This window comes from Giraffa tippelskirchi, chromosome 8, assembly GCF_054371585.1.
Source record: "Giraffa tippelskirchi isolate mGirTip1 chromosome 8, T2T-mGirTip1v1.2.pri, whole genome shotgun sequence".
Lineage (NCBI taxonomy): Eukaryota > Metazoa > Chordata > Mammalia > Artiodactyla > Giraffidae > Giraffa > Giraffa tippelskirchi.
The window spans coordinates 146,444,978-146,457,648 of NC_137282.1; the positions used below are offsets into that span (position 1 = coordinate 146,444,978).

The 12,671-nt window shown below is 41.4% G+C and overlaps 1 protein-coding gene across 20 annotated transcripts in view; it reads left to right on the forward strand.

Moving 5' to 3' along the window:
- Positions 1-12,671, forward strand: part of RIPOR2 (RHO family interacting cell polarization regulator 2) — a 200,703-nt gene that overhangs the window by 152,965 nt on the left and 35,067 nt on the right. For 15 of the 20 annotated variants that reach the window (XR_014062770.1, XR_014062769.1, XR_014062771.1 and 12 more), the window contains exons 3-7: positions 1,975-2,130; positions 2,830-2,908; positions 4,659-4,682; positions 6,092-6,145; positions 9,978-10,127. Coding sequence is in view for 17 of the 20 variants with exons in the window: in XM_081522154.1 (XP_081378280.1) it covers positions 1,975-2,130; positions 2,830-2,908; positions 4,659-4,682; positions 6,092-6,145; positions 9,978-10,127 (463 nt within the window). In the remaining 3 variants the exon portion in view is untranslated. Of the gene's footprint in view, positions 1-1,974; positions 2,131-2,829; positions 2,939-4,658; positions 4,683-6,091; positions 6,146-9,977; positions 10,128-12,671 lie in introns of all 20 variants that reach the window. The other 5 variants (XM_081522155.1, XM_081522156.1, XM_081522159.1 and 2 more) reach the window with 2 other exon arrangements.

Consider the following 12,671-nt stretch of genomic DNA (forward strand, 5'->3'; position numbering starts at 1 on the left):
GGAATCAAGTTGGTCCTCAGGTTTTCTGACATGATAAAGGTCTTGCATTCTTAGGGAGTTTATGTGTTTTGACATACACTGTCCCCTTTGGTCGGAGAAGGCAATGGCAACCCACTCCAGTACTCTTGCCTGGAAAATCCCATGGATGGAGGAGCCTGGTAGGCTGCAGTCCAAGGGGTCGCAAGGAGTCGGACACGACTGAGTGACTTCACTTTCACTTTCCACAGTGATGGCAGAGGAAGGTAACTAAGAATTAACCTGGAAGGTGCACACCTGCCACACCCAGAGGTCATGGCTTTCCACTTGACAGCTGGGTCAGTGAGTAGTCTGGCCTTTTAGCTTCCTAATCAGATCGGTAGTTTGGGGTTAAGTTACCAGGTGTCCATCTTACAACGGTAGGCTGCCTCCCTGCCACTAATGGAGATTTTGAGTTTCATGTTATACTGAAACAAAATTTATTCCATAAAATAAAGCTTAAGGGGATTCCTTGGTGGTCCAATGGTTAGGACTCAGTTCTTTCACTGCCGAGACCTGGGTTCGATACCTCATCAAGGAACTAAGATCCCACAAGTCTCACAGTGCAGTCAATAAATAAATAAATAATAAATAAAACTTAAAAAAAAAATCTGTCCTCAGAGATACTGCAGGTTTGATTCCAGACCACTGCAGTAAATCAAATATCATAATAAAGCGGGTCACATAAATTTTTTGGTTTTCCAGTGCATATAAAGGTTGCATTTATACTACAGTGTAGTCTATTAACTGTATAATAGCATTCTGTCTAAAACAACAATGGACATACCATAATTAAATGCTTTATCGGTAAAAAATGCTAACCATCATCTAACAACACAGGACTGCTGCATATCTTCAATTTGTGAAAAAACACAGTATTTTTGAAGTGCAATAAAATAAGGTGTGCTTGCCTACAGAATTAGCCCTTTGTCATGCTCTGATCCTTTATTTAAGAAGTATTCCTTCACATCTCAGTCCAATTTGCCTTCTTTTTATAATTTTATTTATTTATTGGCGTTTGGCTGTGCTGACTCTTTGTTGGTGTGCTTTCTCTAGTTGCAGCGAGCAGGGGCTGTTCTTTAGTTGCAGTGCTTAGGCTTTTCACTGCAGTGGCTTCTCTTGTTGTGGAGCATGAGCTCTAGGGCATGGAGTATGGGCTTAGTTGCTCCTCAGCATGCGGGATCTTCCTGGATCAGGGATCGAACCCATGTCTCCTGCATTGGCAGAAAGACTCTTTACCAGTGAGCCACCAGGCAAGACCCCCAGTCAAATTCAGTAGACGCTTACACCTGATGTCACATAGTGAACCTATTTTTTTAGCTGGATTATATCCTTCTGCCTGTTCATTTGGAGAAGGCAATGGCACCCCACTCCAGTACTCTTGCCTGGAAAATCCCATGGACGGAGGAGCCTGGTAGGTTGCAGTCCATTGGGTCGCTAAGAGTCAGACATAACTGACCGACTTCACTTTCAGTTTTCACTTTCATGCATTGGAGAAGGAAATGGCAACCCACTCCAGTGTTCTTGCCTGGAGAATCCCAGAGACGGGGGAGCCTGGTGGGCTACCGTCTATGGGGTCGCACAGAGTCGGACACGAGTGAAGTGACTTAGCAGCAGCAGCAGCAGCCTGTTCATTATTTCTACCTAGAAGCGTGTGTCCTTGGCTTCCCATGAGGATTCAGCGATGTGACCTGCTTTCATCCAGAGTGTACATTACCTACAGCCAGGTTTTGACTCTGGGTAGCCACTGCCCAGCCAAACTTCCAGATTTTAGCAGTTAAATCTAATACCACAAAACAAAATGTAGGATGGCTCAGATCTATTAATATGCAAGGGAATGTTACCTACCCCAAAAGACACTAATGCAAACACAAGATGATTAAAAGGCATTTCTTTGATCAGATCACTTTGGCTGCCAGAGACTCAAACTATTTCGGCTTTTCTTTTCTCTTTCCATAGATGTAACTCCTTCATTGAAAATTCCTCCGCTCTCAAGAAGCCTCAGGCCAAACTGAAGAAAATGCACAATTTAGGACACAAAAACAGCAGCCCTCCCAAAGAGCCTCAGCCTAAAAGGGTGGAAGAGGTCTACAGGGCTTTGAAAAATGGACTTGAGTAAGAACATCAAACCTAATGATACACTGAAACCTTTTTCCTTTCTAAAATCCTCAGGAGGGTCAGAGAAGCTTGTGAGATAATTTTAGAATGTCTATTTCTGTAGCATGATTGCACCATAATTGAAGAAACCTTAAATGAGCCCCAAAATAATGAACTCCGTAGGGTCTCCATCATAGCCAAACCCTGAAAGAGACCTGAAAAAGTGATATATTTATATTTAACTCTCCATTGGCTTTCACTTCAACAGTGGTAGACAGGCATGTCTGTTCTAGAGACTGCTGAAGAAGGGTTCTAAAACCTTCCCAAGTATATTATAGCGATGGTTTATCCAGAATAAAACTTCCCTAGTGTGTGGTGAGATGCCTACAGTCAGTGTCTTGTGGAACTTAGATGGGATTCCGTGAGCCCAAACCCAAAGCTGACTCCATAGCACTCACCCCTCCCTCTTCATTGGTTTTGCTTTCCTGCACTGCCAGCCTCATGGGATTCTCCTTTTAGACCATCTGGATAATATCAGAGGCAACTGCTGGAGCTTTTAAAATGTGGAGAGTTTGGAAAAATGCAGTCTCTCCCTCAGCAGCTCTGCACTCCACAGAGTGAGGTTCAGGTTCTTAATCCCCCTGTTTAGGTCAGCATCAGCACTGATTCCACTTAGTGGTCATGGAGTTCACGATCACATCTCTCTTATCTTTACAGTGAGTATCTGGAGGTTCACCAGACAGAGCTGGACAAGCTGACAACTCAGTTAAAAGATATGAGAAGAAACTCTCGCCTGGTAGGTACTAATCATTAAGATGTTAACGCAGTGGGGTTTTGGGGTGGGGGAGGAGACGCTGCTAAGTAACTTATCTTACTGGATGGGCATAGGATGAGGAAGAAGCTTCAAGAAAAGCAGATCCAAGGGGCAGAGTACCGTCTGCTTCCGGATGTGTATTTTAATGCTTTATTCTTAATATGTTCCAGTATTTTCCAGGCATGTTTATGCAGACAAACTTTGTAATCAGGAAAAAATACTTAAAAATAAACTCCCTATACCCCTACTCCCAAGTAGTATAAGGAAATGAAAAGTTGGGATTTTCCTCCGGGGAATAATGATACTCAGGGAAGCCTGGCGTGCTGCAGTTCATGGGGTCACAAAGAGTCAGACACAGCTTAGCCACTGAACACCACCACCACCATATTTTGGGTGTTGGACTTTGGAGCCCAGAACTTTTGTTTTATCTCCATTTTTTAAAAAAGTAATAGGTGAGTGATATCAGAAAGGGGAAGGAAGCTCAAGAGGCCATTGTTAGGAGAAATCAGAGGAGTCCTTGAGCCATTTCAACTACACATGGCATTGTCGGAGATTCTTACAAGTTTCCTCTATTCTGATGAATCCGTGAGGGCTTCTCTGCTTGAAGAGGTGATTTTCTAATGATTTTAAATGATTCTGTTAAGTCCTAAATGATATTACGCCTTAATGTTCCAAGGCATCAGAAAGCCCGGGAAAAGTCTACATACACAAGGTACAGATATACATGAATAGCTGTTATTTTTTTTAAAAGATGTGCTAAAATGTATGTTGTTGTACTGAAAAGCCTGAAATATGCAGGCTTATGGGCTTCCCTAGTGGCTCAGTTGGTGAAGAATCTGCATGCAATGCAGGAGACCCAGGTTCTATCCCTGAGTTGGGAAGATCCCTTGGAAGAGGAAATGGCAGCCCACTCCAGTACTCTTGCCTGGAGAAATCCATGGACAGAGAAGCTGGGTAGAGGTTAAATTCTTCACAGAAAGTTGAGGTTTTATATTCTAATGATATTGAAGGATAAAGTGTTCCCATTTATGTGGAACTCACTGTGGAGTGGCCTTCAGAGATTTTGAATGTCCTTGACAGTCCTCAGCGGCAACAAATGTTCCTCTTTGGAGAACAATGGTGTGTGGATGGAGGAGCTTCCAGCGGGACCAAGTGTTCCATAAACACCCTTCTCGTGGGGGCTGTGGGCTTAGTGTACGGATGCTCCTGTGATATTGTGACCCAGGAATAAACATGCTTTAAAGACAATTTGTGGAAAGCCTGTCACCACTCTCAAGGATTCTTCTTAAATATCAATTTTTATGTGTTTAAACAGGAAGGCAAGTCTTTTTAAACACATATATCACTGCTATTTTTCATGTTAACATTTAATAAAAAATTTTTAAGTGAAGATGAATTTCTGTGCCCCTCACTATGTAAGAGAGGAGAGTTCAAAGCAAGTGAACATTTTACAGCTCCCAGGGGGCAGCGAGGACTGGGCAGGGTTCTGGACACACAGAATATAAATAAATACTAGCTCTTATAAATATTCTTAGTGGTATTTAAAATAACCCAGATTTTTGCTCTTTTAAAGCAAATGTAAAAAGTCCAACAGAACATTTTGGGGCTGATCATTATTTCACTGATAATTCAGAAATGCAGACAAAATCCTTCAATTCATGTCAGTAACGGTTTTGAGGGAAATACGTTTTAACCTGGATACTCTTCTTTTTTTTTTTTTTTTTAATTTTAGGGTGTGCTGTATGACCTAGACAAGGTAAGTTATTGTTCTGTGTTAGGGGTGTTGCTGGGGAAAAAAGCCTTTATCTTTGAGAGGTCAGCGATCTCCTCTTAGGTCCAGTTAAGGTCCTAGAGAAAGAGTTCATGCTTTTATCTAATGAGGATGATGTAAGTACTGTGATCTACAGACTCAATAATGTGTTTAAGGTCACTTTTGTAAAAATGCCACCTGGTTTCAGGGCTTCTCAGTGTGCTGGTAAGTTTAAGAATTCTCCAAGGGTTTAAAGGTCCATACCTGTGTCCTCTCTAAACGGGAACTATCATATTTCATCAAATGGAAGACATCTTTGATTGGAAAGTACATCATTATCTTATGTGCCACTAAGAAAAAGAGTGATTCCAGTTAAACTGTGATACATTTCTTTCTTTTCACTTAAAATGTCTATCTTACATTTAGTGACAAACTCTCTTAGACCTATTTTAAATGTACATATTTTTAAAAGTTATATACAATGCTGTCTCTTTCCATGCCTTTCTGTATATTTGAGACTTTTGATGCTGAATCCTAGTATAATCTGTTTGCAAATATTTTAAAGGGTAATTAAATTTAATATTTATAACTCAAATGGAAGAGGTGACACATAACCAATGATGATTATCTTGAGGCAGGCACAGACAGCAGCAGTTGTAAAATGCACCCCAATTTCAGAAACATTAAAATGGGGGTGAGTTCATCTCTGAACTAATAAAATGTCATTATGAAGGAATTTAAGTATACTCCAATATGATACTGTCCTGCCAGAAATCTGGGAAATTCCATTTGTTTGACCTCCCTTGATGTTAAACATAAGGATTCTAAAAGCTAGCTCAAGTTCATCTTTCAGCATATGTATTCAGTATTTTTTAAAAATACTGTCTAAGTTGATACTAGAGAATCCTTTAAAGTAGTAACAGAGATAGGAGGGAAGGGGAAATAGTTAACAATTTCTGGCATTTTTGAGTATGAGATAATAAAGATAGCCACACAGGGCTTCCCTGGTGGCTCAGTGGTAAAGAATCCACCTGCCAATGTGGGGGACATTAGTTCCATCCCTGGGAGCCCTGGTCCAGAAAGATCCCACATGCAGTGGAGAACTAAGCCTGTGCACCACAGATATTGAGCATGTGCTCTAAAGCCTGGGAACTGCAGCTACTGAAGTCTGAGCATCCTAGAGCCCATGCTCTGCAACGAGAAGCCACTGCAATGAGAAGCCCATGCACCACAACTAGAGAGTAGCCCCCACTTATTGCAACTAGGGGGAAGTCCAGACAGCAGCAAACACCCAGCACAGCCACAAATAAATAAATACAATTGTAAAATAAAAATCTTTAATAAATAGCTACACAGGTCTAATCAGTGAAACTGTGAATGTCTGTACTTTTTCAAACTTCTTCTTTTAATTCCAGCAAATTAAAACCATCGAAAGATACATGAGACGCCTGGAGTTTCACATCAGTAAGGTAATTGACATCCCTCTTGTCTTTGCCTGTTTTTCAGTTCTCAGTCACTAATCAGTATACCTTTGGCCTGAATGTAGCATCTAGTCCATGGAAAATTTCTTATCCAATTGATTCCTAGCCTGATTAGCAGTTAAATCCTCCAATAGGCAGTAAAGTTGGAGGGAAAAAATAAGAATGGAGAGCCTGATGACCTAGCACATTTTTTACTCTGCTTCAGTTCAGCAGATATTTAGTAAGTGTTTCCTATGCAGCATGCCCAGTGACCAGTGTAGAATACAGCCTCAGTGTGGTCTGGTTAGAGATAAGATTGCACCAGACTGACCCTACAAAAATCTTCACACTTGCCTAACTTTACACTTGGGTCCCACATACAACAAGGTTCCGTATCCTTCCCTGATAAAGAAGGAACCCCCCTAATCTTCTTTATCAAGGCCTTTAAAATACTTGACCACTGCTGTAGTAGAGCTCCCTCAATCTTTCTCACGTTTACTTAAGTTTCTTCCACTCTTCACATGGCTTGCTTTCCAAGTTCCTTTTCATCCTCATTGCTTCCTCTGTGTCCTCCAGTTTGTCAGGGTCCCTGATAACCAGCCCTGAACAAATAGTTGACTTATGGTCCTACCACCCTAGCATGGAGTAGGACTATCCCCCGTCATTCTGGATACTATCAGCAATATTGGCATAACCTAGAAACAATTTCCTTTTGAGGGCAGCTGAATCACACTATCAGCAATTCCTGTTCTCATCTGTATCCATCAGAGGTACCCACTCATCTTCCAAGTGTGGAGACTGGAGGTTTTACCTGTTCTCTCTACTAGGAGTCAGAAGTCTCAGGTTTACTTCCATCTCTGCCACATACTCACTGGGCTGTATCATCTAGGTGGACCTTGACTTCCCACTTTGTGTAGTGAGCCTGGAGTTGCACGTAGTCAATCTAGATGATCCTAAGAATCCTTTCCAGTTTAGAATTCTATGATGATATATATGTCTGTAAACATGTGTATATGATACTGCCTTTGTACATTCCTACTTTGAAAGATATTTATTACCTTGGTAAATCTGAAATTGCTCCTATTTCTGTTCAACTCAATAAGTAAAACAATGACATCCGTTAGAAGATATTTATGTGGCAGGCGAGCTTTGAAATTACTCTGTTTAGTTGGGAAAAATAGCAAGAAAAGAGAATTAGTATTAGGAAAAAGCATATTTATCCATCTTATATCCATCATTGTAAGATATAACAATCTTAGTGGTTATTAAAGGTTAGTAACCCCCATCTGTGGCATCGTATGCATGGATTCCTAACAAATCCTAACAGTTATATTTTATTGACTCCGTTTATTTGATGAGAGCCACTTCTAACTTATAGGACTTCCCTATAGCTCAAATGGTAAAGAATCTGCCTGCAATGCAGGGGACCAGGGTTTGATCCCTGGGTTGGGAAGATCCTCTGGAGGAGGTTATGGCAATCCACTCCAGTATTCTTTCCTGGAGAATCCCATGGACAGAGGAGCCTGGCAGGCTACAATCTGTGGGGTCGCAAAGAGTCAGACACGACTGAGCAACTAACACACACACACACACACACACACACACACTGCTAACTTATAGGTAAGATAAATTCTTGCCTACAGCTGGGCCAGTTTCTGCTTAGGTGAGTGCAACCACCTAAATCCACCAACCCCAAAGATAACTAAACCCCTGCTTAGTTATCCTTTATGTGAAAGGTAACTCCATTTGGCTGGGATAGACTAATATTTAAATGAAAATAAATATGTATCACTGAATCACTTTGCTGTACACCTGAAACTAACATTGTTAATCAATGATACTCCAATATAAAATAAAAATTAAAAATAAATAAAAATAAAGTAAAAAATATATGAAAACAAGAATAAACTATTCTTTAAATGCAAAGTAGTATACTAATCATTGGGGCTATACCAGTGGTCCAGTGAGCAGTTTCCTTATTGAGAGAATTACAGTCTCAGCAACTTTCGTAAAGAGGCTGAAGGGCCAGTCCCCCAGGAGGCACACAGGTGAGGCAGCCAGGCCTGCATTAGAAGAGGTATCAGCTCCTGTGTTTCTAAGTCTCCAGGGGACCAGCCACATCAGACAATCTGCACCGTTTATTTAAATTTTCAAACTCCTTGCCAATCCCTAACGTACTAAATCAGCATCTTAGAGTGAGGCCTGGGCATCGACATTTTAACAAGCTTACCAAGTGAGTCTTAGTTTGAATGTATAGAAACCACCCTCAATGCCAGTTACCAGCCAAAGGATCTTATCAGCAGATATGCCACCATCCCTTGAGTCCTATACCTCCCTCTTATTCAGGGACAAATCCACCAGCCCCAAAGATGAAAGACTGTTGTTCCTTCCAGAGTTTTGACTATCCCTCTCAGAAAAGTGGAGTGAATTGTCAAATAGCAACAAAGAATCCTTTAACCAAGAGAATCATCTTCAGTCTCTTAACATTCGTGTACTCAGCTAAGCATCACTGACATCTGTATAGAGAGAGCAACTATGGAAAATTATACCATTAACAGGTAGTAGTAGTAATGCTTTTTGGTGATCAGCCAAAAGTTTGCCTTCAGGACAAAAGGGGAATCTTAAACCCTGAAATCCATCATATTCATCTCCACCTTCTTCTGAATCCATAGCTATAGCCTCCTTTTAGAGAGAGCAAAGTTTGTGCTGAAATGAAAAATTCAAGTAGTCCTAGGTAGATAACTATCTCCCAGAAAATAGAATATCTAGTGATATCATGCTTTTTAAACTGTCTGAAAATTCCTATAGTTAACTGAGGTTGGTGTATTGATAACTGAAAATATTACAAGAGACTGTAGAGATACATATCAGGAATAACTTTAGGTTTTCTCAGCGTAGGCACTATTGACATTTGGGGATAATTCTTTGTCGTAGGGGGCTGTCCTCTGTGATGTTTAGCAGCATCCCTGGCCTCTACCCACTAGATGCTAGCAGCACCTCTCAGCTATGACATTGGAAAATGTCTCCAGATGTTGCCACATGTCCCTTGAATATCACAATCACCCTGGATTGATTGAGAATCACTGCCTGAGAAGTATTAAGTGACCGTCAGGCTTATCTAATGAGTATGATCAATAACCACTTGCAAAGAGTATATGATTATTTAAAAGCCTAGGCATAGAGGTGTCACAGAGAAATGTTCATTTCCATTCCTCCCATTTATGTTTTTAATTGTGGTGTAATTTACATGCCAAAAATGTCACAGTTCTTACGTTCAGTTTGATGAGTTTTGACAATCATGCTTCACTCTAATTTTAAGAATAACTTACCATTGTTTTCTGTCTTTTGTTGAGCCACATCTTTACAAAAATCATTTTCGATAAATAGTCTCAAGTTCTTTTTAAAAAGAATTCTAAATCTGGATGTGTGAATGTCACCTGGTGACACTCTCTCTTAAAATAAAGTGATAATAGCCCAGTATATGCAAGGTCTTCACATCAGTGTGATACTGTACACACTCTTCCAGTGTTTGTTCCTTGTGTAAAAGACTCCTGTCCTCATTATCTAAACCTTATCTCATGCAGTCCACCAACGTTAAGTTCATTTTTATTCCATGCCATTTGAAAAGAAAGCCCAGAGTAAAACTGGTTTGAAATAGAAAATGGATCTTAGTGGCTGAAACAAAAATGATGGGTCTGTCTAGAAAGGATGGCACTTCTACAAGTGTCTCCTTTTGAGTTCAGAAACATAAAATATCTTGACCTCTTAGCAATGGCCAGTGTCACTTCCTTCAAGTGTGATAAATATTGACCGTATTCTTGTTTTGTTTTGATTCTGGCAGGTAGATGAACTCTATGAAGGTTATTGTATCCAAAGACGCCTCCAAGATGGTGCCAGTAAAATGAAGCAAGCTTTTGCAACGTCCCCTGCCAGCAAAGCTGCCCGCGAGAGCCTGTCAGAGATCAACCGGAGCTACAAAGAGTACACAGAGGTATGTGCCAGCCTGCTCGGCTGCTAAACTCCACCTGGCCTGACCTGAATTGAATTGTCAAGAACCATAGGGCTTCCCAGGTGGTGCTAGTGGTAAAGAACCCACCTGCCAATGCAGGAGATGTAAGAGACACATGTTCCATCCCTGGGTTGGGAAGATCGCATGGAGGAGGGCATGACAACCCGCTCCAGTATTCTTGCCCGGAGAATCCCATGGACAGAGGAGCCTGGCAGGCTGCAGTCCAGAGGGTCGCAAAGAGTCGGACACACAAACATCCCAAGAACCAGGTACCCTGCAAGCTCATTCTACTCTTTAGGGAGAGAAGTTTTGCTATTTGCCTGTCTTGCATTTTCTTGAGGCCATCGGTGCAGTTTTTTAAAATGTCTCTTGGGTGGTATTGTTCATGGTATTTTGATTCAGCACCTTCTGTAAACTCCAGAGCACGTGACTTTCTTGGTCTGTGAGCTTCACCTGTCAGGCACGCCCCTCCTGGTGTCGTTGTAATAGGCTTGTTCACGGACATGCAAATCCATAGGATTTTAAATGCTGTGAAGCTGTTCACAAGACAAGTGTTCTACTTCTTTATGTGCACATTCTATGCACAAGTAGACTACAAAGGCATGTTAAAAATGTCAGCAGTGAATGAACCACAAATGTGCTGGTTCTGGTCATTGAAACGCACTTCCAGATTCTCTAGTGTACAATCCATTCTAGCTTTATCCAGGCAAACTGAACAGACCTTGTGGTTAAGATGGCTGCCCTGAATGTTGGGTTCACTAACCTCCTGCCTATGATTATTTTATTGTAAGAAATTTCCATTCTGTCTTAAAGGAGGCAAGAAAAACAGTCATGAACAGAAGCACGCTTTCTTGCTTTCTGACTGTCTCTGGGGCCCAAACATATGACACAGAGAGGTCTTCGCTTCTCCAGGGGTCACCTGATAGCACTGTCTGAGATGAAATAACTGAATTATTAAAACCTTCTCACTGTCCCATGCGTCTTTGTTCAGAGATCCAATGTCATGAATGAAGTCATCGGCCTGATGAGGGTCTACTGGACAGTTCCCAGATCTGAGCATCTGTCTCAGCCCTGGGAAGGGAGGGACATCTTAGATGACTTGCCGCAGGATCATTTCCTGTGTAACCCTCCAGCCCCACCTCTTGTCTGAACCAACTTTGTCTTTTTTCATGGCCTAAAGCAGGGCTTCTTCACCTAAGTTCCCCTTTCGGGAGAATGCTTTTTGAATGCATGAAATAAAGCCCATAGGAATTCAAAGGAAACAAATGATATTGAAATATAGTTAATTCAGTATTGTCAGCACAGTGATCAAAATATTTTTAAAACCAAATATGTGGTGCAGTACAAGACTGCTGCTTTATGAACACATCAAACTATAAGATTTAGCAATGGCTCCAATAACTATTGAAATTTCCAAGTACTGAAATGATTTCCCAAGGTGCCTGCAACAATTGATGTGACATAAACATAGACTTTTACTAGATCCCAGTCATACGGCTGTGGCTTGTTTTCTCCATTCATGATATACAGACATACTAGATTTCAGTTAGAAGTTAGTGGAAACAGCAAGATGACTTTTTGTTTTTTCCTTATCCAAGTTGATGGAGCACAGGCTAAGAATCTCTGGCTTAGAAGCAGCCCTAGTTCAGGAGACCTCATTTCCACACATCTCTGATGTCAAAAGAGCAGTTGCCAGTGACAGCGGCCATTCTCAGTACACACGCCGAAGACAGAGCAGCAGCCTGTGCCTGTCCTAAAACTTTTGTAGGATGTTTCAGAAACACCCACCCATGGAACCCTGCTCAATGTTATGGGACAGCCTGGATGGGAAGGGAGTTTGGGGGAGAATGGATACTTGTATGTGTATGGCTGAGTCCCTTTGCTGTCTACCTGAAACTATCACCATTGTTGTTAATTGGTTATACCCCAATATAAAGTAAAAAGCTTTAAAAAAAAAAAAAAGAAAGAAAGAACTACCTCTGGTCAGGTGCCAAGACACGACATCATATTTGCTCACAAATTCAAAGTTGTTGTGTAATTTCAGCAAGAGGAGAAGGAAGGCCAGGACATCAGTAGCTTCCTATCTCGCTTGACATCAGGTGGATTTGTGTCTTCACATAACCACAAAAACCAGGGATTTTATCACAAAGAGGGTTTAGGAATCGATGGCTCTGGGAGCCTTTTGCAGTGGCAGCAGTGTTCATCCAGGGCTGCCCGGGGGAGACGGAAGACAGTTCTGACTGTGGGTGTGCTTGACTGTTAAACTAGCTGTCCGCTGCCCCCACCAAGTTTCCTAAAGACTCTGGTCACAGTCCTGACATGTAGGATAACATCGTTGATATATTTCTAGAAACAGTAATGCATTCCTTCCCTGAGACACCCAGTGCTCAGAGAAAGAATACTGGTTTACAAAACTGAGACTTTGTTTTCAAAACTTTCCAGCTGCACTGAGTTCAACCTCAGGAAGTCTTCCCCAGCTTCCCTGAGCTATTTGAGGTACTGACGTTTAAGAGTCAGAACCCCTAG